At 36.9% G+C, this 27,432-nt stretch overlaps 2 protein-coding genes across 2 annotated transcripts in view; one reads left to right on the top strand and one right to left on the bottom strand.

Annotated features, from left to right (window-relative positions):
- APPL1 (adaptor protein, phosphotyrosine interacting with PH domain and leucine zipper 1) overlaps positions 1-15,898 on the top strand; it is a 31,354-nt gene extending 15,456 nt beyond the window's left edge. Inside the window, exons 12-22 of the mRNA XM_075762026.1 lie at positions 131-173; positions 2,148-2,204; positions 3,741-3,832; positions 4,411-4,593; positions 6,938-6,987; positions 7,376-7,550; positions 7,656-7,692; positions 8,901-9,047; positions 9,293-9,343; positions 9,699-9,788; positions 10,372-15,898. Coding sequence (XP_075618141.1) covers positions 131-173; positions 2,148-2,204; positions 3,741-3,832; positions 4,411-4,593; positions 6,938-6,987; positions 7,376-7,550; positions 7,656-7,692; positions 8,901-9,047; positions 9,293-9,343; positions 9,699-9,788; positions 10,372-10,521 — 1,075 coding nt within the window. The 3' untranslated portion in view covers positions 10,522-15,898. The remainder of the gene's footprint in view (positions 1-130; positions 174-2,147; positions 2,205-3,740; positions 3,833-4,410; positions 4,594-6,937; positions 6,988-7,375; positions 7,551-7,655; positions 7,693-8,900; positions 9,048-9,292; positions 9,344-9,698; positions 9,789-10,371) is intronic.
- Positions 9,783-26,497, bottom strand: ASB14 (ankyrin repeat and SOCS box containing 14). The gene is made up of 11 exons (XM_010304160.2): positions 26,154-26,497; positions 25,645-25,856; positions 25,079-25,129; positions 24,061-24,197; positions 23,806-23,964; positions 21,624-21,869; positions 19,782-19,953; positions 18,541-19,084; positions 17,537-17,690; positions 16,518-16,862; positions 9,783-9,972 (listed from the first exon to the last, which is right to left on the bottom strand). Exons 2-10 carry the CDS (start codon positions 25,770-25,772, stop codon positions 16,669-16,671), a joined length of 1,785 nt encoding a protein of 594 aa, XP_010302462.1. The 5' UTR covers positions 25,773-25,856; positions 26,154-26,497; the 3' UTR covers positions 9,783-9,972; positions 16,518-16,668.
- Positions 26,498-27,432: the final 935 nt, after the last annotated feature.

A 27,432-nucleotide genomic window follows, 5' to 3' on the forward strand; every position in this document is an offset into this window, starting at 1 on the left:
GTCAACACATAGATGAAATCTTCAGCCTTTCTTAATTTGTTGTGCAATGTACAAACATGAAAATGGAATTTCCTGTCTGAATGTACTTGTGAGGCATTACAAAATTGTCTTTTTCATTCTCTTCTTTCAGGTCTTCAATCTTACAGGCAGAGAGTAAAAAAGATTATGAAGAGGTAAGCTTATAGGAGGTTCACATGGAGTCCAGTGATTTTCTGTTGTGCAGAAGGAATAGGTTTGTAACAATAGTTGGAGTGCTCATTTTATGTTCTCTAGGTGGTAAGCAGTAAACTTTTAACCCATTCTATCCATAATGACAGGTTTCAAGACGTCTGACAAAATATTGTTTAAATCCTAGAGAAAAAAAAATGCAGTTCTGTTTGCCACCAAGTCCTTTTCAGTATTGTGGAAGAAAGAAAGGGAAAAAGAAGAAAAAAAAAAAAAAAAAAAGAAAAGCCCACACCAAAATAGCTGGCAGTGATGGAATCTCGACAAATGCTGCTGCTTCTTCTTCCTGTTCATGCTGTCCCAACCATTGTTCTTCCCACCTGCTTGTCAGGAATGGAAAATAAAGGCAATCTTGGGTTAGGAGACAGATAATGATACAGACAGTTGAGAAATGAGGAAAAACTGGGGGTTTGCCCCAATGCATGATGGGAAACATGTTCATACTTCATGAACTAGTTGAATCAAGAAATGTGAAATAATTTGCTTTTGGACTGCTTTCAAAGCTCCTTGTGATCACCATTTCCAAATGGCTGCTAAGTCTGGTGATGCAGACTTACTTGTCCATGCAATGGATGAATACTAGCTGAGAAATGTCAGTATGCAAATACTAGGTCAGCAAACTTAGATGTTGTAGCAGATATTGGTGGGGAAGGGAAATGGAAAAAACAAACCCACCCAACCAGCAGGGATATATTTTCCCTACTTTTTTAGCTTTCTCTAAAAGTGAAAATAAAAAGTTTCTCAAGACTTTTTGCAAATAGTAGCCTAATGGTATAGGCATGTCCTGGTCTAACAGAGAAGGATCTAGTTATTAGAATTTACGTTCTATTTGGACAGCTGTTTACAGCTTTCCAAGGCTTGCACCGATGGGCCAAACTAATAGATTCATTACATTCATAGTCTATGCATACACTCGGATTTTTCCAGAAACAAAGGAACAGATGTACTAAGTGATGTAAAGTATTTGTTAATTAAAAAGGTATGTCTGTTTGCATTATTATTCAACATAGACTTTTCAATAAGGGGCGGGTTGGGAAAGAAAATGTTTTGAAAGCACTGTTGATTTAAAATATGTGTGAGCAAGGAGCTGGATAAGGAAATATAGAAAATATGGTACTTTCAGCCTGGATTCAAATTACTGTGCAATCTTCAATGTTACATTGATATAAAATGACCTTTTATGCTATTTCTAAGGTTTTAACCTGGCCGTCTCAGGTTGGCCCTGGTTCATTTGCACTGTTGAGGTTGTCTAACAGCCTAACTGAAACATTTGCCCTCAGATGCCTCACTGGAGGAAGGGAGTTTACAGTCAGCTTTAGCAGCTCAAATATTTGGTTTTTTGGGCTGCAGCTGCTGTGCTGTGTTCTAGATAGCTCAGGTGACAACCCTAACAACAAGTTGGGAGTTCAGCACCGGTAGTATGTGTGTAATCCAGTTAGTTTTCTCCTTCAGAGGAAAGTTGAAAAGCAAGGAGCAGGAGCAGATGGTTTTCCATAGCACAGGGAGAAAACAGATTCTAGCTTACAGGTGCAAGAAATGGGCAAATTCCACAAAAGGCAGATGGAGCCTTTATAATGTCTTGAGGAAACAATGTCATCTGCAGTCACAGAATAATGGAGTACAAAGAATCCTGATTTATTTTTTTTTAATTCCTTAGAGTTGTGATTTAAGCTTGCTTTAGTTTTGATCTTCAGTGTGACTAAAATATTTTTTTCAAGTAAAATCTGATATTGTAAGGTGCAGTATGCAGACAATAATGAATTTAATGACAACCCATGTGTGCAGAATACTGGTTTGGCTCCCTGAAATAACAAAGAAAGTGGAAAAGGTGCTGAAACTAGCCAACTCAGGTATTTTATCAAGTTTATTAAAAAAACCTGAAAAATTATTTTTTCTTTTTTTTTTTCCTCTCTCTTTTTCAGTGGATATGCACCATAAACAACATATCGAAACAGATATATCTAAGTGAAAACCCTGAGGTAACTTTCTTAAAATTTATAGCATCAGTTATATGTTAAGATGTAGATATGCACAAAATTAAAAAGAGATCAACTGGATCTAATTGGATAGCATAGAATTAAGCTGAGTACTTCTACATGTCTGATTATCAGCTTTTCATGGTATGAAAGCATACAGTCCATTGTCTCCTTCATCTAAATGCTTATACAGAAAGCATTAAAAATATGTGACTTTTATATTTGGCATAACTTTTTGACATCTTCAGGATCCTGTATTTTTATTTTATATAAACTTTACTACAAATTAATATGACAAATATTTGGATGGATACATTTTATTTCTACTAGAGGGAACTGACAATGTTATGAACATGAATGTTACGAGCATAGCAATTTTCTGGGAAAAACATATTTTCACTTCATTAAAGAGCTATTTGCCTTTTGAAGAGTTAGAAATTGATTATTTGAAGTGAAGCCATCAACATTAAATACCAGTACTTCAGAATTAGTGATTTCAATGAAAGATTAAAATGGAATTCTTCAACTGTAAACAGTCCATTATTTGCTGAAATAACATTGTGACATAGTTCTTACTTGATAGCTGTTCATGTCTTGGTTTTTCAGAAACATTTAAGTGTTCTCAAATTTCAAGTGCAGACTTTTGAATCTTCATCTTTTTAGTTCAAAGTTGAGGACTGCATTTCTCAAATGAGATTTTTCTTTTTCTTCCTGGCTACATTTGCGTATTTTGCCTGACTTATCACTGGGACTTTTCTCCATTGCTGGGTTTTATCAACATCTGCTCTCATGAGACCCCACCTGGAGTACTGTATCCAGCTCTGGGTCCCTCAGTACAAGACAGACATGGAGCTATTGGAACGAGTCCAGAGGAGGCCACAAAGATGCTCAGAGGGCTGGAGCACATCTCCTGTGAGGACAGGCTGAGAGAGTTGGGGTTGTTCAGCCTGGAGAAGAGAAGGCTCTGGGGAGACCTTAGAGCAGCCTTCCAGTACCTAAAGGGGCTACAGGAAGGCTGGAGAGGGACTGTTTACAAGGGCAGGGAGTGATAGGACAAGGGGGAATGGCCTTAAGCTGAAGGAGGGCAGATTTAGATTAGAAATTAGGGAGAAACTCTTCCCTGTGAGGATGGTGAGGCACTGGCACAGGTTACCCATAGAGGTTGTGGAGCCTCATCCCTGGAAGTGTTCCAAGGCCAGGTTGGATGGGGCTTTGGGCAACCTGGTCTAGTGGAGGGTTCAGTCCATGGCAGGGGGGTTGGAACTAGATGATCTTTAAGGTCCCTTCCAACCCAAACCATTCTATGATTCTATTATAAAGCAAGCGCATTCATTTAAATTTAGAAAGTGAACAGCAGGAAATGTGTAACAAGTTGGAAGAAAATACTTACAACTATGTTAGTGAAAATTTAGTAATGTAAGATTCTCCCAAAGGGTTGAGTTTATAACTCTTGTCAATTGCATATAAACAAAACAAAAATCTTAAAGCTTATTTTGAGGAAAATGTTTTTCAGTTATTTTTCCCATCTCTGTATTGCAGGAAATTGCTGCACGTGTAAATCAGTCAGCTCTGGAGGCTGTTACTCCATCTCCTTCCTTTCAGCAGAGGCATGAGAGCATGCGGCCGACTGTGTAAGTTAATGAACTATAGGCCATTTGAAGAGCACATCTATAAAGAGAATCCTGGATAAAGTTCCAGGGAAAGAAAAAAACAAAAAACCAAAACCATAAAACGTGCTATGTTCAGAATGAAATCTTTGATAGGGTAGAGGAAAATTTCTTGAACTCACCTTTTCAGAATTATTTAGCATCCATTGTTACAAATAACCCAGATTTACAGCTGACTAGACGGTTTTGTTGGTTGCATTATATGCCTGGTTTGTTGTATGAATTTATAACGAGATTTTTCTTATTGCGCCCAACTCCTGGAAGCAGATGTCAGATTGTTTTAACATCAGTATATAATCACAATTGAAATATAATACAATCTGATGCAATTATTAATGCAAGTATTAACTTTAACTTAAAAACGGAGTCTACGTTCCTAGTCAAATTTGTTTACTATACCCTGATCTTCTTCAGGGTTTTAGGTTTTGGTTTGGTTTACATCCAAGTTTTGAAATATTGTATTGGTCTCCCATATGGTTTAATTTATTATCAACCAACCTGAAACTGAGATATCTTCATTTTGACTTTTTGTTTTGTTTTAGACAATCTCGTCCTCCTGCAGTTCGTACTAGCAGCACAGGGTCACTGGGATCTGAATCGGCAGCGTTGTCGGCACTTTCCTTGGATTCACTTGTTGCCCCTGACACTCCTATACAGTTTGACATAATATCTCCAGTTAGTGAAGATCTGCCTGGTCAAGCAAAATCTTCAGGGCAGTCGGGCAGGTAGGAAATGTAGAGGGAAGGAAAAAAATTCCTGAGGTTAATGTTATTCATTTAAAAACAAACAAACAAGAAAACCATGTTTAGGCTGCAGCTCCAAAACACACATTGCCTTTGACCTGACTCATGTCACAAAATTTGCAGTGGCCAGCGAAGCAAAACAATTTTTAAATTGTTAATAGAATTGTAAAAAAAAGGCTTAATTACATGCACTAGATTCAAGGTGTAGTTTTCTATTTAGCAGCAGCTTTTCTTGCTTCAACAGCTAATGCTTTTATTTATTGATTTATTTTAATCTTTTGGTTTCACAAAGTATTTTCCTTTCCTATTGCTTGCTCACCCAGCAGCTTGGGTTATTTCCTCTTGGAAACTCAAGAGAAATTTGGTAGCCCTGCCTCCAGGTGATGATGGCATACGATGACACTCTTCTTAACCTGAAAGGTGAGTGAAAATGATCTAGGCTTCTAGAGTAATCTCATATACAGACAAGTTGAAATTGTCTAAGAGCTCTTCCCAAAATATAAAAGCATTTTCTCCTACTTGTTTTTTGTAAATTTCCCACTCAGAAATAATCATAAAAACCAGTAACTCTGCCCTGCATTTCTGGAACTATATACAGAATTCAGATATTAAGAAAACATATTTGCAGATCCAGCTGCTTTTAACAACAAAAAAAGCCAAAAAGCTGAAACGTAATTTACATGACTCTAGTCACAATAATGTGTCATATCCCCCTGCCCTCTAGAAAAAAGATTTGCATTTTCAGTTGCACCTCACAGATACATAAGAGTTGAAATTATATATATTCAACTCTTTTTTTTTTTTTTCCACAAGTTTTCTTTTTGTTTTTGTTTGGTATAGCAGGATAATCAGTTGGCTAATTAGTTCCTTAAGAATATATTGATATAAACTAGATTTGAACTGTATTCCAGGAAGTGGGAAAAACTCCTGTATTCCAGGAAGTGGGAAAAATACTTCAGCTAAATTAATGTCATCAGTTATAATTCCATTCTAGAAAGTAATATTTTTCATAGCAGAAATGAGAGAGTTGTGCTCAGTATTTTCAGTTAACCAGCACTGTCAATAAAGAACTGCAGTTTGTACAGATCGGCAACATGCTACTTTAGAAGTATTAATGATTAAAAAAAAAAAATTCCTTAGTTTCTGATACTGATGACATATATTTAAATTTTATTTTTGTCTTTTGAGAGATCCTGTGAGATTTTTCATTTACTGTTGCAGTCTGATCTTAAATAACAAGAAAAGTCTGAGCAATAAAAGATGCTAATAGAAAGAATTTCCCTTTAGTGTATTTACAAAGGTCAGCATTTAATGGATGATTCTTGATTGAGTCCAAGTTATATAAACATTATAGCAATGTAATCTTGACTTCAGAGTTCAGTCCAGAACAATTTTATTACGTTAAGCTGGACATCTCTTGGTTAAAATATTTCACTGGCAAAATAAAACTGGCAGGCAGTATGACATGTAACTGAACAAGAGAGATGGACTACTTTTTTTCTCTTAGTTCTGAAATTTGCTTTAGAGCACTAACTATTGAGAGGTGACACCTTCATTACTCCCCAGTAAAACCCAGTTTGAAGTTTATTGAACCCTTGACAATAGTTTTTCAGCTACCAGTTTGCCAAAGAGAAAGGGGTTTTTCCTCTTTAGAAGTTTTAAATAAAACTGCCCCATTTCCCATACTCTTTTCAGCATTGCTTTTCTGCTTTTGAAAAATGTAGACTTGGAAGCCTAGAGTATTTTCACTTTTCACTGTAACTGATAGCAATTCTGTCTTTGAGAGCCAGAAATAGCCAGATTTCTCTTGACCCTCTAGGAATAAAACCCCAGTGATGTTTTCAGAAAGCTGCATTTGAAACAAAACCAGTGACTTCTCTTCAGTAAGTAATTCAGCAACTTCAGACAGTGATGAGAAGTGTTGTGCTTCTGGGGAGTACTGAAAGGACTAGCTTTCGGCTGTACTTCCTGAAGCTGTTCTGTGAAATTTCATCCCCTAAAACTACACCTTTTCAAATATTAACAAGGTCTTGTCTTGGGCTTAATCCAGATATAAAAAATACCATGTGAGCAAAACTCTCTATGGCAGCAGTAGAACAATGATATCTGGTATTTCTCCCATAATTTGAGCCCTCAACTATAGCAATTTATGTCTTAACTCCTGATTAAATTCCATGTCCTTATGATTTATCATACATTATTCCTCCGGATTACAAGTCTGTGAAATCATCACATGTTCTTATTTGATGCAGCATGAGACTACTACAGTATTAATTAGTGGTTCTTGTAATCTGACTCCTGGTTTAATGTTTTCATTTTTTAATAGACGCACAAATCCTTTTGGTGAATCTGGAGGCTCAAAATCTGAAACAGAAGGTAAAGCAAAAATTTTATTTCAATGCAAAATAAAAAATAGAATTTGAAAATTATTTTTCTATTTTCATCTGTATCTTCTCTCTTCTAATTTAACACCAGTTTTAGAACGCTTAGTTACAGTAGCAACGTGTTAGACAAGTTGAGTTAAATCAGGATACTGCCTGAAAGTCTATTTTAACAATAATTCATTGCATCTTTTGTATTCATTAAACCAAACAAAAAGATGTGTGACTTGCTGTTCAGTAATTGTACCCTTAATTCATAAATATGAGCAATCTCTTTCCAAGTTACTAGAAGTTTGGAGTTTTCCCGACTGCAGTCCATCTTTGGTTTTGAATGGAAAACCCAAAATGGAGTTCACTTTTTTCAATGCTTTCCTTTGTCTTAGATTCAATTCTGCATCAGTTATTTATTGTAAGATTTCTTGGCTCTATGGAGGTGAAGTCTGATGAAAGTCCAGATGTTGTTTATGAAACAATGCGTCAAATACTAGCAGCTCGCGCCATCCATAACATTTTCAGGATGACGGAATCACATTTATTAGTCACTTGTGACTGTTTAAAGTAAGTTTGCTTTCTGACTTCTTCTGATGCTTATTTACAGAATTATGATCTTTCACTTTAGTAAAATTTACTTTCTGCTTTGTTTTTAAAAAATAATTTTTTTAGGTTAATTGATCCACAGACACAAGTTACAAGACTACGAGTAAGTAATTTTACATTTTAAGATAAATACCCAGCAATGTAATTCTTTTACTTAAAAAATAATATTGTTAGATGTTACCAAAAATCACTGACAGCATGATTTCCAGACAAATTTCCAGGAAATTAGGAGAAATTAGGAGACTAATGCATATATTTAAAAATAGAAACACACTAGCAAATCAGCTTTAAGGGGAGTGGTTTCAATAGGTCAAATAGGCTTTTGAAACTCCCCACCCCAATTTGATAGTTTTAACAACATGTTTAATTATGAACATTTATATTGTTAGTAGAGAGGTAACATTAAGGTTGGAGTCAGATTAGTTCTGAAGTCCAGAGGGGTTTGCTTGGTGTTTGGGTTTTTTGGTTTTGTTTGGGGGTTTTTTGGGGACTCAGAGTTACTTTCATTTCCATAAAAGGAAATCCAAAACATATGAAAATGTCTTGATATTTGAAGTAGTGCTTTTTTCTTTCTTTACCTCTGTGGCATTAAGTTCAAAACTGCCCTGAAGCTGTAAGCTATTACAGGTGAGATTTTCAACTGAGTGCCGGTCCAGTATTCTAAATGTGCACATTTAAGGTTAGGAAAATCTCACCCGATCAGTTTATAACAGCTGTAGTAGGGGCTTTCAGAATTTAAGAACTTAAGACTTACCAAAGGTTAAAAAGATAGATTTGAAATTTCTAAGTCCACCCTCTTCTAGGAATAAGAATGCAAAATAGTTTTATAGTAACAAAATAGCAAGGATATGTGGTTTATTAGTTTTGGGTTTTTTTTCTTTTTTTCTTGCTTAGATGATTGAGGAGAGCTGAACTAATTGTAGTAAAGGTTTTGGAGTAGTGCCTTTACCTGGCACCAAATATTGAAAGCTTATTTGCAAATGTAATTTGTATGAATGATGCCTCTGTAAAGAAAATAAAAAAGGAGCATATTCACATTTAGAAAGATGACTGAATTGCATTGCAAATGTGGTCCCCTTTTCTTACACAGAGCATGGGTTTAGAAGTTCTCCTATCTTTTGAATAATTTAATCCTTGTCTTCTAATCTACTGTTTGTGCTTTGTAATTACATGTTTGGTCAGGTTGTAACTTCTTCTGGTGTGGTTGTGCATTTATGATATTGAAGTAATTAATGTCCACTATATTGAAACCTCATATAGAAAATACTTGGAACCAGTTTTAATCTCTCCTTATTTGGTCCTTCTTGGCAGTTTCCTTTGCCCAATGTAGTCCTGTATGCTACGCACCAGGAGAATAAGCGCCTTTTTGGATTTGTGCTTAGGACTTCAGGAGGGAGAGTTGAGAGCCGCCAAACTTCTGTCTGCTATATATTTGAATCAAATAATGAAGGGGAAAAGGTATTGGTGATGGTAATACTTGAATCAGTTTTGAACCTGACGTGGATTCCAAGATGTTAGATCCATTCAAGCTGTCTAAAGGACTTCTAACAGAGATTATTTTGTTTATGTACTGAAAAACATGACCGTCTAAATACTTGCAAGTGCTCTAATATGCTATCATACCTACTTTGGGAATCTGGCTTAATTTTAAAGGCATTTTTATTAGAGTCTTTTTGATTATTTCCAATCTGTTTTGTGTTTAGATTTGTGACTCTGTTGGACTGGCAAAACAGATAGCTTTTCATGCAGAACTGGTAAGAATCTTTTTGGGGCAAGGGATACTTGGGAAGGGAGAGAGTATATTTAATATGTGTAATAAAATATATTCTGCAAGATGCTTAGAGATGCAGTAATACTGCTGTGGTGTATTTTAAGGGGTTTGTTTGCTTAGAATTTAAACCCAAGATAAAAAGACTGACCAATGTCCCCCCTGTGGAACAGTGTTCAAGATAAGATTCAGGTTGCTACCTTTACCAAACATACCAGTCCTTTAAAAGAAGAATAATCAAAACAGTGGTATAACAGTTTTTAGCAAACTCATACAAATTGGTAAGGTATGAAACATCTCAGGCTGTTGTTACTTACTTTATTTACATTTTTGCCCTTTAGGATCGAAAAGCATCAGAAAAGCAGAAAGAAATAGATAGAGTCAAAGAGAAACAACAAAAAGAACTGAATAAACAAAAACAAATTGAAAAGGTACATTTCATTATTATTTCTTAATATTCTTTTTGTTTCTAGTTACTTTTGCAGTTTTGTACTCCAAGCTCCACTATCATATTCTTTAGTACAAGTTCATGGAACATTATGGAATTAATTATTAGAAGTATTTCCTGTACAGAATTTGTATAACTTTGTATAGTCATTTTTAAAAAGAGGTCTTCTGAGGAGATAAACCATAAAACATCTTTAGAGGAACACTTAAGAACAGTGCTTGAAGGAAGACCTATGACAAGCCCAAAATTATTTCATTTGCTGAGAAGGGTTCGTTACACAGTGAGGAAGGGGCTGTGCACGAAGATATTTGTTCTGACCTGCTGGGTTTTGTGGGTTATGGGTACAGATGTGGTGATGTGTTAGCTGTTCTGACAGTGCCAACTACTGAAATGTAAATATTTTGGTTTCCTATTCAATCTTTTAATTTCATCTGTACAGAAAGTTGTCCATTGATAGTATTAAAAGATAGTTTATAAACCATAATAATGTTATCCTGTTTCAGCTGTAGGTGGCTTGAAAGTTAATATTCTTTTTCTGATTTCCCACCTTCCCTTTCTCAAATTAGGACTTAGAGGAGCAAAGCCGGTTGATAGCTGCTTCCAGCAGATCGAACCAGAGCAGCGGAGAAGGACAATTTGTAGTCCTTAGCAGCAGCCAGTCGGAAGACAGTGATTTAGGAGAAGATGGAAAGAAGAAAAGAGAATCTGAAGCCTAAGGTTGCCTACTTTATTAAAATTGGAATCACGGATGTATCTGGTGAAATGGCACAAGTTCTACAAGAGGTGAAATGTAGCTGGAGGGTCTGTTGTATTATATAAAAGACTTCGCAACATGTAGACCCTATTATGCCTTGATTTTTCTTTCCAGTTAAGTGATTTCCATTTTCATGTCAGTATAATTTCTATATGCCGGATGAAGCATGGTGATGCCACCATGTTTATTACAAAATTATGTTTTCTCAAGGCTTCTCTGCAGTATGGAAAAAAACTGTGGGGTTTTTTTCCCCACTTACCTCTCTGTGCAATTGACTGCTCTTGAAGCAAAGCTTAAAACTCTCATTGGACTTCAGCAGTACGCTGAAATTTGTTCTTTACACTGCAGTATGGAGAACACCTTGCTGGAAATAAAAGTAGATGTCCAAATAAGACAGTGCTAAGCTTTACCTAATTTGTTGCACATAACTGCTCTTAGATTTAGAAAGGCAAATCCTTATTAACATCAGTGAGGTGTGCAATAGGTCTAGACAGATCTTATTTTTTGTTTTATATTGCACTGTATGATACGCTCTTGATTTTTTGTTTTTATGAATACAATGCTGAAAGACTTCTTTCAACAGGAGAAAAAAATACTGTCAGACTTAGATAAGAGCTGATGAGACACAGTTGCACTTTGCTGCATGAGGAATGTATAAGCATTCCTTATCAAATGATAAGAACAAGGTATATATTCTTGTAGCACAAGTGCCATGTTCTTGGTTTTCCCCAGTACATGTAATAAAAAGCTGTAAGTTCACTTTTTATAAAACATGCTTAGAGTTGCAGGAACATCTTGAATCCTATCATTTGAAAAAATCTTCTGAATATGTAAATGCCTTGCCACCAGTACACTGAAAGTGAGTTGAGGCTCTTTAAGTCTTTTTATGGAAATCAGTTTTGCAAACAGAATTTACTAGTTCTGAAGTAAGAGATTATGCTAATCCTACATCCTAGAGTCAATCCCATAAAGCAGTTTTCAAAGCAGTGTCTGTTTACAGCTGTAATCTGAACTCCGTGTTCCATACCCTGTGTAATATTTATTTTGTATAGTACTAAATGTGCATTCACCTTTTGATCCAGAAGAGAAAACTTGTTTGAAGAGAAATATTTATTTTTGCACTAATTAATTACTATAAATACTAAAATCCAGTGGAACAGATCTCTCTAGTAGTGGCATGAAAATAACAGGAAATGTAGAAAGAGATGAATATGCTTATACTCCAAGTTATAACAGTTATGAGTGTTTTACAGTTCATTGTAGGGCATTTCTGGTGTTCAGGAATGGAAGAAATTTTCAGAGTATCTCCCCAGCAGCTGGTGATGGCCCTTTGTAGCTGGAGTTGCTCAGTGCTGGTAAGAAAGTGAGGAATCTCAGGCTCTCTCTGCTGTAGGTGCATGGAGAGATCAGCATCCTTAGCTCTCCTTGTGCACTGGAGCGGCCCTGCGCAGGCTAAGTAGGCAGTCTGCTTCTGCCTTTGTGCTGGAGATGTGAATTTCTGTGCAGAAATTCACTGCATCTGGCTCCGGTCACAGGAGAGAAAGGGGAGCAGCGCCTGCCCTTGCAGCGCCCAGGCAGGACCGAGGGTGCTGCCCTGGAGCTGCTAGTGCAGCAGGAGGTAGAGCAGCTCTCGGAGCAGATGTTACACCACCACAGCCCTTGGGAGGGCCTGAGCAGCCTCGGAGGGTCACAGTACCCCTGCCTTAAAAGAGGAGGCGGATGGGGAGGCTGAGCAGCAGAGAGCCTCCAGGTTATCTTCCTGAGTTAGTCAGCAACTCCTGTTCCAGCACATTTTTCATCCCCAGAGTAGCCATTCAGTACAGCTTTTGCTGTTGTGCTGTCAGGCCAAATGGCGTTGGCCTGTGGCCAAATTTGGCTAGCATACTGTCACATGGACCACACAAATCTGAGGCTTTTTTCTAAAAAGGAGTGGCATTTTTATTTCATATATAGTCTCCTATTCTCACCTCTCATCCTTAAAAGACTTCTTATTCTTGCCAGCAAAAATATACAGAGAGGCAGCAAATCCAATTTTTTTCCTTTTTGTGTCTACTAAGTCTAGGCTTACAGATAGTTCCATAGCAGCCAGTTTGTCTCTGCAAGTTGTTCCAGTTCATCTTTCTTTCTCTTGTTTTTTGGGGTTTGTTTCTTAGTTTTTACTTACTGATATTTCTGTCTATGAAATAATACGACATCAAAGCTCAAGGTTACTGTTTCTCAAGTACATGCTGAAGATGAAGTAGTTTTGAAACAGCACAGGAAGAACATGAAATCAGTGGGCTCTAGTTTCTAGAACCTACTAGTCCCTCAGCTTGTCAGAGTAGGATTGATTAGTGTTAACTGGCTTATCTGCAACAGCCCTAGCTCCATAGAGAAGATGGTCAGTGGATTAGCAATCTCAGCAAAAAGCATTTCTGATGTGTAGCCTGTGTTGCATTAGCCTTATTGAAGAAATGTCAGAAAATTGAATTACCGTATTTTTTACTGAAACTATTACTGTTTTAGACATAAAGCTGCAAAGATGAGGAAAAAAAGTGGGAGATAGAAAGTTGGCAGATGAATTTACTGTCATATGGGATTTTTCAGATTTAACAATACATAATTAGAATTATCCCATTTGCTTTTCAGGCTTTCCATCTATGCCATTAAATGTAGTTTTCTAAAACAGACAGCATAGGAGTGAAGTGCATTTCTTTTGTATTGGATGATTCTCATCTTAACCACTAAAAAAAGGGAAATGAATTAAGAGAATGGTTAAAGAAAACAGATTGACATGCATGAATGAACTGAGGGGCGTTTTTTTGCTTGTTTAGGTAAGTTTCACTGGTGTGAAATGAGCAAAAAAGATACAAACGCATCTGGGAGAGTGACAAAAACTGCAAGAGCAAACAGCAGGTCAGAAGAGACGAGGAAGTTAAACTGGAATGCTGCAATGAGTTAGCAGTAGGCTGAGAATTACTGAGATTTGCTTAAGGGGAGGAGCACCTGGCTCTGTAATTTGAACCACCTCAAGGCAAAAATAGCTGCTGAGGATTTTTTTATTCATGCCCTCCTCTCCAAAATAAACAACTATTTGGTATCCTTTTTCCTATGAGGTTTAGAACTACCTCATTGGAAAACATTTTTGTTAATTAAAAAAAAAAAATAGAGTGCTTAGTGTTTTCCTTGAGAGTATGACTTTTAATACAAACACCTCACGTTCTCCTGGGAACTGCTGCAGTAAGATTTCACCACCTGAGCATTTTTTTATTTTAAGTATATTATTACTGGTTGGTTCCCACTCCTGTAATTTATTTCTCTCATTTAGTATTTCCTATTGCCTTTTACTTACAGACTGATCTTTCAAGCACTTCCAGCTGAAGCTGTAGGCTTCACGTGAATCTACTATTATTTCAGACACTCCTGAAAATATTCTTTCAAGTACATGATTTTAAAGTGACTTTGCATAGGTACTGAACCAGCACTGTTATTTGGGCCTAACTTTTTATGTTGCTAATTGCAGCCTCATAGTTACTGCCACATTTTTTCCCTTTGGTAAGGGGATAGTAAGTTTGTTACACTATGTAGATTTACACACTGCAGACCAAGCAAGTCTTGCTGTCAGTTGTTTCAAGCTACATACATTCTTTATGTATGTAATGGTATGGATATCAAAGTATATAAAGTGTGCTAATGGGTATGCATTTTATTGCATTATAGATAATACCTAGCACTCCCCCATGACCATTAACAGATTTCCCCAAGTCTAAATCAAAGGACAAGTTAAGAGTCATATACAACTTGGCCATATATAACTAGTTATGAGTGGGTAGTGTAAACTATTACTTCCTTAATCTGTTTAGGTTTGAAATTGTATCAAGACAATTTACTATCTAACAATAAAGTAACACATAAGAGTTAAGGAACATTCCCCCTCTACAGCGCTGTCAGATTTCATCTTTATATGGATGTAAACTCAGAGCTGAAAATCCTGAAACAGCTGAAGCTGTTTATGAAGATACAATTTATGTACCTTGATATAAAGAAGCAAATTTTGACTGTGCCTATGTTTAAGGTACATTCTGATGAATTAGTTGCACAGAATTTAGAAGAAGCCAATGGAGAAGACTATATTACGATAGTCTCTTGTTATTTCAGAAATAATTCATATAACGAAAACCTTCCTCTTTTTAGTGAATTTAGTAGAGATACTGTCTAGTCTAACAGCAAGAGCTGCTATTTTGTATTCTTTCTGTTGCTATATTTGACAAAATTTCTTGCAAGTCAAGTCAATTAGTCTCCAAGGCTTTTGATTTTAACCAAGCAGTAAGTTGACTTTTTTTTTTCTCCCTGCCACAGTGGTATCTAAGTTGTGAGAAGAATAAGTCAATGTGTCATGGTGAATGCACTTGTATTCCTAATGAAGTTTATATTGCAAGCCAAGGATTTTGTACAATCTTTCAGATCATTTTTATAATAGAGTGGAGTGGTCAAATTCTTCCAATGATGTTCTGGATTGGTCCTGTTCTAGTGAAGTGTAAGTGATTTTTGCAATGTTTGAGACTGACTTGCACATTTTCCCTGAATAGCTGTATTAAAAGCCTCCAGCGGCATACTTACGTCAACTTTGATTGTTGTGTCTTAATCTTGGAAACATGGATAGTAAACATATTATGCCAGGGCTTCAGTCAGCATTTTGTAGATTAAATAAAAGCTTAACTATAGTAACTTTCTGGGTGACATTTGTACTGATGCAAAAGCCTCCTGCATTTTTCATAATACTTCCAGGAAGTACTATTATTGGTGACAGTATGCGTTTCCTTCCATTAAATGAAGTTTTAACATGCAGTTATATCCCTCTGTTGCTAAAGTGTATCTTAGTTCTCTTAATTTTAATCATATTAGCCCGATAACCTCAGAGAGAGTTATAGTACTTGGGAATGCTGATAACTTACGTTTGCAACAATCAAAGACGGAACAGTAGAAGAAGAAAATCCTTCCCATCCTAGCTGGCTGTTGGTGCATGTGGTGGTGTAGTCGGAGGACAGTGTGGAGCACTCTGCAGAGCTGTGCTTGCAATGGTCAGGCACGTACAGAGGCTGTACCAGCACAGCCATGAACATGGGTACTGATACGTATCTTCACGGGCTTCATTAGTTTATGATATGATAAACACGATGTAAAAAGCAATGGCTCATAACTATATTATGGTTAACTTTGTATTTTATAAGGTTTCTAGATTTTTCTGGGGAAGAGCAGACTTTTGAATTATGTAACTTCTGTGATAAAGGTGCATGTATAACTAGAAAAAAAAATCTATGCTTACTTGATAATGAAGGAATAAATACTACTAATGCCAAGTGTGTTGATGAACTTTTTTTTTTCCTAAAATATGGACTGACATCTGCAGCATTTTTAGAAGACAAGGGGTGCTGTGCTGTGGGTCTGTGTGTACTGCGTAAGGCCTCCTAAGACAATGGTGACTGCTGACAGATAGTGCTCCAAAAGTTTAAGCTCCAACTGTATGAAGAGAAACTCCAAAAGTGCAAGCATGCCTTTGGACAGCACTGTGAAAGGAAAAACTAGTTCCAGAGACAGCAATCAAAATACAGAATGTGGGATTGCTTAATTGGGTTAAAAAAATAAATCTACTTAGGCTGCTCTTCAGAACTTCAGTGCAGGCCTTGACAAACAAAACCACTACCTTTTGGCAAGAGCAAGGGACAAGAGAAAAAAGAACCATGTGCCTTCGTGGTTATAGTTAAATCCCTGACCTTTAACTGAACTCCGAGTTTAACCCTGCAGTGGGGGTAGTGTTACCTGTTAGGACAGGCTTTAACTTAGCAATAACACAAGTTTTGCAGCCCTGCATTTTACAGTTCCTTAACTTTTCACACTAAGCATTTAAAATACTATTTCTGTAGCTTTCAGATAGTTTATATTCCAGTAGACATGTAGAATAGGATCACCAATACTTACATTTTGGGGTTCTCCCCATTTTCTTCAAGGGATGAGGAGGGAATGCTGGTATTCCTTAGCATACATAGGAGATAAAATCCCAAAAGTAAAAAGCAGCTGTATAGACAGTCTTATCCATGTCAACATTCCCTTCAAAACATAGAACTAATAATTATGTACAGTTGAGGCTGTCGGTTCCTCTGAAGTTTTCCTGCCCATAGAGATCATATTCCTTGTATAGTACATAGTCTTTCAAGCAGTTTGGCAGTGGGAGGAAGGTCATGAAGACGGGACAACGGAGACGCAACCGGCCCATGCATTCACGTATCTTCAGGCGGCAAAGATGCTTCAGAGAACGAGGATTTGCTAGAAATGAAAAGGCAAGACTAGTATTAGTAAATTATTAGATTTTGTTCAGTTTATTCAATACTCTGCTACCTGGAAAACTGGATCTGTCAGGACTTCTCACCTCAGCCCATACATCCTTCAGCTATATTTATAATCATTGGCAGCTAAATCAACAGATTTTGTTTCTGTCAAGTTGGTTAAATGTAGGGTAATGCAAGTTTAAGTAGTAAAGTTTTGGGAATGTACTTTAATCACAAATAATTGGTGCTAGTTTTCTGTCAACCTGAAGAAGCTATAAACAAACAAAAATGACGTGGAATTAATCTAGACTAGAATTAAATCACTCAAAAATAGTAATTTATTAGATTTGGTCCATCAACTTGAGGCAGAAAGAAAAGCTTTTCTCCCCTTGAAGAGGATTGTGTCGTCTACACTGTAATTAAAGTTGCCAAGTGCTCTACATAAATCGTGCAGTTACTATCAATCAGACTTCTGAGAGAAACTTAGCTTGAATCCTATATAGACTGATTTTTAAGAGGTCTCTCACTGTTAAAACATAACTTTTGGCCTAACAAGGGTCAAGAAAAGCACCAGTTTGAGAGAAAGAAAATGAAAGCTAAAAAGCCAACAAAAAAGGCCCCAGTCCCAAAACAGCTTGTTCGTCATTTCAAATGTAAACACCAGATACTTACTTAAAATCAAATTGATGTCTGGCCAGAGCTCCTGTTCTTTGAGAACCGCTTCTAGCTTCCAGCAGATGTTAACATGATCAACATAATCTAACATCACTCGCACCACTTTTCCAGACAGATGCTTCAACCACGACAAGGTTATCACTTCACAGAACTGATAGAAATAAAATGGTTAATAGGATAATATTCAATACTGCTGTAAATGACTTCCACCTCTGCAGGACAAGAGCAATTAAATAACACGAGCAGAATGCCAGGAAGGATGCGTGGTCTGTCAGTCAGGGGAGCTATAGAGGTTGTCACAGCTTGCATGAAGCCTCACTAGTAGAATCTGAAAATCTGAGCGATGGTTGTTTTGTACTAGATCCAAAAGTGAACTTAAGCAGCTGTGTATTTGGTAACTCAGCGCTACCGCTCCCTAAGTGGAATTTAGACTTGTGTCCCAGTGTGCTAAACAGGGGAACCCACCAGCCCAGTGCATGCCACATCCCCTTATCTTCAGGTTAAGGAAGGGTTTATTAGGTTCAAGTGGACTTCACAAACTGCAAAACAATGACACTGATGGGTGTCTCTAGGAACCTGTTTAGGTTGGTCCAGGTTTGTTAATTTTTGCTCAGTGCTTACCATGCCAGCTCCAGGGGGTCCTTACAACCACTTTCCAGTAGTAGTGTTACGATACAAGAAACCCAGCGAGCCAGCCTGCAAGTCCCTGCTTTCACAGCATGGACAAGACTGCGCCAGAGAGCCAATTCTGTACTGATCATTAGCATATCATTAGCTATATTTTCACAATTCAAAAATATTGTTTATGATAATTTGGTGTCATGAGCCAGGCCTCATGGCAACATCTTTTTATTTTTAAAGCCTTGTCTATTCCTACCTTTAAGTGCAAACTGCCTTACAGTTTCAAAACTTCCTTTTCTGACACATTAAATACATTTTCATTTAGTTTCAGAAAGGATACTGGTAGTAAAACAACATATGAAGCCATCTGATATACTTACCATCGTATCTTTGATAACGGTAGAAGTCCATCCATCAGTCACATACTGGGAATGCGAACTGTTTCCCTGAGGGCAATCAAAGCAGCGGTGCACATCATATCCATAGTTCATCAGCATTCTTAACATGACTTCATCTTTCAGAGCATACTGTAGAGCTGATGGAAAATGAGTTGTATTCACTCTGCAGAAGTAATTGACATTTGCCCCATGTCGGAGCAGTAGATTCATTAACTCATAGTTGCCCATTCTCAAGGCTATTTGGAGACAGTTGATGGGATCCTGGTTTGGCAGGGCTCCAGCGTTCAACAGCAACTGTGTTGAACAGATGTCCCCGTTGGAAACAGCGAAGTACAATGCTGATTTCCGGTGGTCATCGTAGCCTTTGCGAACTCTTTGATCCAGCATAAAATTGGCATCAAACCCAGATTTGAGGAGAAACTCAAGGCACTGAGGATGTGCTCCTGCTGCTGCTGAGTGAACTGGGCTTATCCCACTTTCTTTAATGGCATCAAAATTAGTAACTGGAACTAAATTTTTTAGGGCTCTGAAGAATTAAAAAAAGGAGAATCTCAGAATCTTAAACATACTGGTTCACCTAGCTCAGTCTTTGAATTTCTCTGTGTTGCTGGGCTTCAGAATTCATCAGGACTGTATACAACTGGCTTAATGTACCAAATCAGTACCATGGCATGCTATACCTCTGCATTGACTTTAATTGCTACCAATTAAATGGTTAGCCAGCAATGGATACTGACTTTACACCTACTACACATAAAATATTGTTCTACTATACTATTCTTCATTAGCTCACTTCCTGGTTGTGATTTTAGCATAAATATCTTTCAGTAACTTTCCTGTCTTTAAAATAGGGATAACCCTTATCCCCTAAGTCTATTTGTATATTTAGCACGTTTACCTTCCTGTGATGGGGTGGAGATGAGGCATACCCAAAGGGAGTGAGGATGTTCCAGGAACCTCACATCAGACTGGACAGTGTTAGTATTTGTGACAAGTGGGGAAATACTACAGGAATTAGTATGTTCATCCTAAAATGATGAAGATTTTATCCTGACTGGTCTTTTTTATCCTGACTTTCAGACAAAGAAAACTCATATTTACATGGTCAAAAATAATTCTTTATACAAAACTACAGATTTGCTGCCTGCTTTGAATAAGGTAGAATTAGCAAAATCAGTATTTCTGGTGTCACCATTACTTGATTTTTAAGTATATTAACTCACAGAAAGTGTCCTCTATATGCAGCTCTGTGGATTGGCAAATGACCCGAGTGCTTTGGTATATTGGCATCTGCACCGTATTCTAGTAAAAGACTCAAAGACTCTGGATTTCCTCCTCCTGCTGCTTCAAATAATACAGAAGCACAATCCATTGCCTGTGAAAGAACATCCGCACCTGGAAAGAAGCATCAAGGATTTTCACAGTTGTCACTGTAAATATCCAGCAGTAATTAATATCTCCAACCCTCCAGTGATGTGGTATTGTGGATACTATTATTCACCAAATAAAACCACTATGGGCATAAACCTTCATGTTGGATCCTTGATCCTGGGAACAAGAAGGTTCAAATTGCTTTGAACCCAATCACACAGTAAGACTTGATGCTAGAAACTGGGCAAGCAAGGGTTTTGGTTCTTATTCATACAAATAATTGGGGGTTTTTTTGCTTACATACAATGTATATCTATCTATCTATCATCTCAGTTGTTCTACTTTACAAAGACCAGACAGATACAACTAAATATGAGTGAACCCAGTATCAAAACAGTTCATACAATCCAGTTCCAGCGCTGCTGAGCCATCATATTAAATTCACCACCATAAATGTCTTGTCAGGCCTTCCCTACGATGACCTGTCTACATGAGAAAACAATATTGCATTTAAAAACAATTACAACTACTCACTAAAATATTGATACAGTATTTGAGTATTATGAAAATGTAGTCTTTATCAGGCCTTTACTTAAGTACATCACAACAATCCTCTTCTTTGTGCAAATAACATTTAATTTTCTTTAGTAAGGAAAGCTACTTCTGCTGCTATTGCTGAAGGTGTATCTCACAATAACCAGTTTTAATCTAATTACAGAACTTTCAGAAGACTAATAAAAATGTGTGTAATTAGGCTAACTACTTTAGAGGGATTATACCTGTGTGTGTGCACGTATATATATCGATCTTATAACATGAAATTGTGATACTATGAATTCTTTAGAAGGACCTCAACTCGCATGATTTGGGAGTCAAATTCTTCAAAATAAATCAAGATGCCATATAAAATGCAAACAAAATATCTCTTGTAATGTGTCAGATTTTATTGTCATTTTGCAAAGCATTCACTGATGACTACTACAGTTTGCTACAAGTAAGTAATCTCTAAAAATATGTTTTGTATCTATTTGGATCTATTAACACTACAGGCTGTATACTCAGTAACATGATAACAGTTCATTTCCTTTCGCTTCAGTAATGCAAAGTTTTACTGGCTACTGAGCCAAGAACAATTTTTGCCTCTGCATTTAGGAATAATTTTCTCTGTTGGAAATATGACTCACTTTGTCCTATTTGGTCTTTAAACATTTCAGTACTAACACACATGGCTTACAATTTCTACTCAGTTGAAGAACACTGCCACTGAACCTACATGTTACTAAATCAATCTCCTGAGTTGTAAAATGGAACCACAGAACAGCTGAGGTTGGAAAGGACTTCCAGAGATCCTCCAGTCCAATCCTGTGATCAAGCAGGGTCAGCTACAGCAGGTTGCCCAGGACAGCATCCAGTCCGGTTTTTAGTATCTCCAAGGATGGAGACTTCACAACTTCTCTGAGTGACCTGTTCCAGGGTTCAATCGCCCTCACAGAAAAAAGTGTTTTCTTATGTTCAGACAGAATTTACTAGGTTTCAATTGGGGCCCATTGTCTCTTGTCTTGTTATTGGGCCCCATTGAGAAGAATCTGGCTCTGCCTTCTATACATTATCCTGTCAGATATTTGTAACACTGGCAAGACAGACCCCCACCACAAGCCTTCTCTTCCTATAAATCCTATATAATAAAGTCTCACCTTTTTGCAGTAAGAGCTCCATAATTTCTGTATGTCCAATCTGTGCGGCCAGTGCTAGAGGTGTGAGCCCATATTCACTACGAGGGTCAGGATCTGCTCCAGAACGAAGGAGAAGCTTCACCAGATCCTTCCTGCCTAGTCTGGCTGCCTCGTGCAAAGCAGTCCTCTTGTGGACACACTGCCAATTCACTTTTGCACCAGAACTTATCAACAGGGAGGCAATCTCATACGAATCATGTTTAATTGCTGTAAGACATTAAGCCAGAATGTTATTCAATACTATCTAGGCACTACGGCTTCTGTTATGTGGCAGCTCAGGAAAGCTTGAGCTGTTCCTGATAGTGCTATTTATACACTGAGAAATGTCACACTACACTGAAAGGTTTAACTTACCAACAAGTCTGTTCTTTATTTCCAGGCTAACATTAACTATACAAATGAATCATTTTATGGTAATCTCTCTCTGTAATTCTCTGCTGTGTTTGGGAGTACAACAGAATGCAACTTTTCCTTGCCACTAGATGGAGATCATATACAGGGACTTGGTGCAGTCAGGAGCTGGCCTGCTCAGAGAGCACTTTTTAATCTTCATAAGCAGTTACCATAACATGAAACAAAGTTTAAAATGACTGTGTCATGCCTTCTTAGCTTAATAAGCCTGATCTGTTAAGTCAGTAAGGATCTTAAAAGAGTAATTTGCATTGGCTCCAGTGAATGGAATGAATAGGCAACACCTTTCCCTCCTTCTCTCTTTGATCTTCCAGGCTGTGCAGGGTAGAACAGCGAGTGCCCTTCACTGAGACAGATTAGGCAGAGAAGCTTCACGTGCCACAGCTGCTTGAAATACCGTTGACAGCATACTATAACCTGTGATGTCCCATCATCTGTAACCTACATGGCTGCTTTAGATAAATCCCATACTCTTCTTGGGGGATGGTGCATTTTAATATAGTGCACTACAAAAGTATCTAGGAATTCTCTGTGTCTTTTCTAAGCAGGTGGCCCTGACTAGAAGCTTTAGTCATTTCAAAAGAATGGATTTGGGGTCCTACAGATAGATAGACTTTTTCCCCTTCCTTAACAATAGTTTGGGAAAAAACCCCACCCTTCCAATATGGAAAAACTTGCAGGTTCATCCAAGAAATTTACAGTGCTCCTTTATAACCCAGATAATGAGAACACACTTTCTTTTTGTTGGCTAGAACTCACTAAGAATAACAGCATCATAGCCCAAATTGGGGGAAGCAAATTAAATGAACATAGAACATTTTTGAAAAACATCTTGGCAAAATATTAGGACTAGTTCTTTACAAATCAAGGATTACAATTCTTGTGCATGATCAGATTAAAATGGCATTCACACAAAGAGTGACACTAGGTATGGGACCTTCTTCTTCAATCAGAAAAATTCAAAGAGAAGTGAACTGAGAATTTAGGCCCGGCAAGCTTCTTCACTTGTCATACTTGATTTAATTCCAACAATGTCTGACTAGGGACAAACAGTGTTTTACACTCTACGTAATGCAGATATATCAGGCTGATTTGCTATAATTTTTGAAAATCAAAACCAATTACCATGTTTTTTGGAGAAAGAGAAGCTGATGCAATGAAGGACATACCATGTAAGCAGAGAACATGATGAACAGTAATAGCATGAAGAAGCAGGAGGACTTGATTATCTGGCACCACTGCATAAATGATGCCAAGGAAAGCAGAGGAAGACACTTCATGGAGAAAGCTATTTGATTCTTTGAGGAAAAAGATGTATGTTCAACCTGAACCTCAAACTCTTTGCAACTGAAGGATGGAAAATGGTAGGCATCTGGAGCTTCCTTCATTGAATCAGACTTTGGGGAAAGATTTTTAGCTTCTCTTAGTTCTATGCTTCCCATACTTCAGTAGACCAATAAGGATAATATTTTAATTAATAAATAATGCTAAGAAATTTGTACTTTTTACAGTCTGTAACTTGGAATTGTCAGCTCATTTAAAGCCTAGATATCATCTAAGACAGACAGACAGGGACAGACACATTCAATACTGAGATTAACATTTTTTACTCCTTATAGCAAAATATTTTAGATATTGATTTGAAGTCAAATATGTCAAACTGAAACCTAAAATGTGTAACTACAACCTCACTTCATTCCCTCACCTCTCTACCCCTAAATAAGGTACTCACCTACAACTAAAGGAGAATCTCCCTCTTCATTCTTAACATTGGGATTGCAACCATTGAGCAGGAGAAAGCGGACATTGTCTACAAAGCAATTTCTGACGGCCACCAAGAGAGGCGTTTCCCCTTTTAGAGTGGTCTGTTCCCATGTAAGGGCACGGGAGGCTGAAATACAGAAAAGCAGAATACATTTGAAGCTGGACAATTCATCAAAGTTGGGTTTGTAAAACTTTTTGGTGGAAAACCAGAAGGACTCTGTACCTTTCAAAGTTATTTCAAGGATGTTCTTATTTAGCTGTGCCGCAGCTTCATGCACCGGAAGCCAGCCTTGCTGATCTGCTTCTTCAAAAGCAGAACTGTGCCTCACCAACTTCATCAAGGCCTCTTCTTGGCCTGTGATATTTTAAAGACAGACACATGTCCCACTACTCATCATAGAACAAAATTCAGGCAACTAATACATTGAGTGCCATTTATCCCATCAGTGTATCTAGAATAAACAACTTGCTTCATCAAATCAATTTTTTCTCAGAGGGTGGTTTACATGAATGGAACAATCAATGATTAACATCATTGACTCACAAAGCATTTTGAATGATACATTGAAAAAACTTACTTTTAATAGTATTGCTTTTCCAGACTTGGTTTCCTGATTCCTAATCCACTAAATTATCTCTGTAACTACTATGACATGTGTAAGTACTGGACTGAAGATTTCCCACTGCCGAACAACTGTCTAAACAACTGTACTACTTATGCTCATTGTTTAGTTATCTCTGCGACTCAGTATGTAAATTGATTGTATCACAAAAAATAGACATTTCAGAGGAGCAGACTAAAAGCATCTCATAATGGAATACAGTAAAGTGTGACAGTTAACTATTCTGGAACACTCTTCAGGGAGAGAAGGGATTTTAATCTGAGTATCTCACAAAGTGGCAAATGCTTTTAGGAAGCATTAATTGACTAGAGGCCTAGACATCCTGTGGCTTATCTTACAAGAAAGGCCTGGCATTTTCCCCTAATTCCAGGAGATGAACCACTGGAATCTCCAAGAGAAGTGACATTTGAACCCATCCCATTACCGTGTTCCTATCTAACATGTTAGCCTTTGGGTGTTCTGTTTTTCATTGTCTTACTCCTTCCAAGACTACATAAAGAAAAACTGCACTTAAATCAGGTAATCAAACATGTAAAATGTAGACATTGCTAAACAATGCAATACCCAAGTGATTCCTAGGGGTATAGGCTTAGTGCGGTGTATTTGTACTTAACTGTCCGAATTGCTGCAATTATCTTTCCATGTTCTTTACTTGCAATACGCTGGAAACTGCACCAACAGAAAAAAATAGAGAAGTAAAAATTAATGTGAAGTTCAGGATATAATTATACCTTAATTTCAATACTCAAGTTTAGACTATGTGTTAGATTCCTGTAAGTTACATAGGTTTTGTCAGGGTTTAACACATTAAAACACTTTTTGTTGGTCTTCCCCTGCCACTATAAATATTGGAATTTTTCACACAAAGGCCAACAATTACATACTAAAATGAGGAAAAGCTACCATACCAATCTATTTTTACATCACATGCTTATCTTCTTCATAAAGCCTTGTACTCATTTAGATATTGATGTCACCGGAAAATTTCATACATTCCAGATTTTTGAGAAAATGGGTATACTTTTTCAGGGAGAACTCAGAACCAGTGAGCTACCAGTGGTTTCCAGTATCCATGAAACAAGGTCAGAGTAATACAACATACAGACTCACAAAGGAAAGTAAGATTACCACATGTTTATCATAATGCCAAGAAAACATCCAAAACAGAAGGAATAACTTATTACCTTTCATCCTCTGTTGCACTACCACTTGTTTCAATTTTATACCTATCTTGTAAGCTTTCCTGTATAGCTTGTTGGGTAGGGAATTCATCATCAGAATCATCATCAAACATATATGTAGAATTATACATGGCAAATCAGCACAACCTGGATCACTTCTCTTAGGGAAACACTGCTTTTCAGTTGGAAGCAGATGATAAATCTTCAGGTTAAATCTGGAGTAATAGAAATAGCAATTGCTGTTTAAGTATCACGATAAATTAAACATAGTTTAAAATAAATGAATCAGAACTTCTCCATCTCAAGCTCCAGCCTTCTCCCAAGTATTTAAGTTTGCTCTGCAAAGAGTTATTCTATTTAGAGCAGAGTAAAGGTTGTCTTTTCCAATAGTATATGCTAGCTTTTATCTCTGTTCCACAAGCTGCACATACAGAATAGCTATTTCTTCTGGCATTACTTATTAGAAAGCAACAAAAGTAAGTTAAACTTAGTTTTCAGATAAATAGTAATACCCTCTTAAGTCTTTTAGACACTCCAATATCATCACAATTGTGCTCTGATGTTTCCTTAGTAGGAAAACAGATGTGCAGTAAGACTTGGAATGTTTTTTCAGTTTGTTCACAGAGTGCCTGGAAATGAAAGGCAAGTGAAGGACATGAATTGTTTTAATAATAGCTTTTGTTCAAATTGTTTCTACAAAGATATTGTTAGGGCCATATCTTGTAGTCAGGAAAGATTGTAGATTTGTGCTATTATGTGCATCAGCCTTCCAACTGAAACATCATCAAACTCCATGCTTGAAAAAAAGACCAACTTTACCACCTTGTCTACATCATCTACAGCCATTTAGAACAGGTAAACTTACAATTCTGCATTCTTCATCACAGCATGCCTGTTTTTTTCAAATACTTGTAAGGGATATATATAAAATACTGCAACAGTATATATCCAAATACAGGCAGAAATAAAACACACTGGTGTAACCACAATGGAGTTAATAGAAAAAAAGAAAAAAGCTTAAGAATTGCATTAGTTTAAAAGAAAAAAGTTTGCCAAATCGAAAGGGTTCAATTTAAAATATTTTTACCCTTTTAAGATTGTAATACAAACAATGAAGCATAGAAATAAATTCCACTGGTACTCTCTGTTAAGTCTAAATGTTAAAATTTCAGAAGAAATCATAAAAAAATATTAACGATCAAATCAATCATGCAATAGTATAATGTGTGTAGATGTACACTGTTATATACATAAGCAGTGACACTGTTGTTTTATATATTCGGCTACATGCTATTATAGATTAAAGTCACAGATGTTCTGTAGGGTCAAACCTCTCATCTGTTTTACCTTATCAAAACTTCCACTTCTGTCTTTCAAGTAAAAAAACAACCAAAAATACAGCACAAAGTAAAATAAAATGAATAAGTAAAACTGAAAGCAAGTAAGTGAATGAGCACAGCAAAATGAAGAAAGTTGTCAACATGCCACTTACATAGTTTGGAATAATTCTAGAAACATCTTAAAGTTGAGCAGCAGGAATTCATAACAAACCTGCATCATTTAATTTGTTACCTGATCCACCTAATGTTTGATTGCAAGGCCTTGCTCTGTAATTGCACATGTAGCAAAAAAGAGAAATATATTAACAAAATAGACAAGTAACTGTTAGTACTTGATTATACCCATAGTACCATGAGTATATAAACACTTTAAATCTAGACTATTTCTTTTTTATAAAAAGACTACTAATTTTTCTATGAAAATGAAATACAGTTTTTCCTCACCTTCTGA

This window comes from Balearica regulorum, chromosome 10 (genome assembly GCF_011004875.1).
Source record: "Balearica regulorum gibbericeps isolate bBalReg1 chromosome 10, bBalReg1.pri, whole genome shotgun sequence".
Classification (NCBI taxonomy): domain Eukaryota; kingdom Metazoa; phylum Chordata; class Aves; order Gruiformes; family Gruidae; genus Balearica; species Balearica regulorum.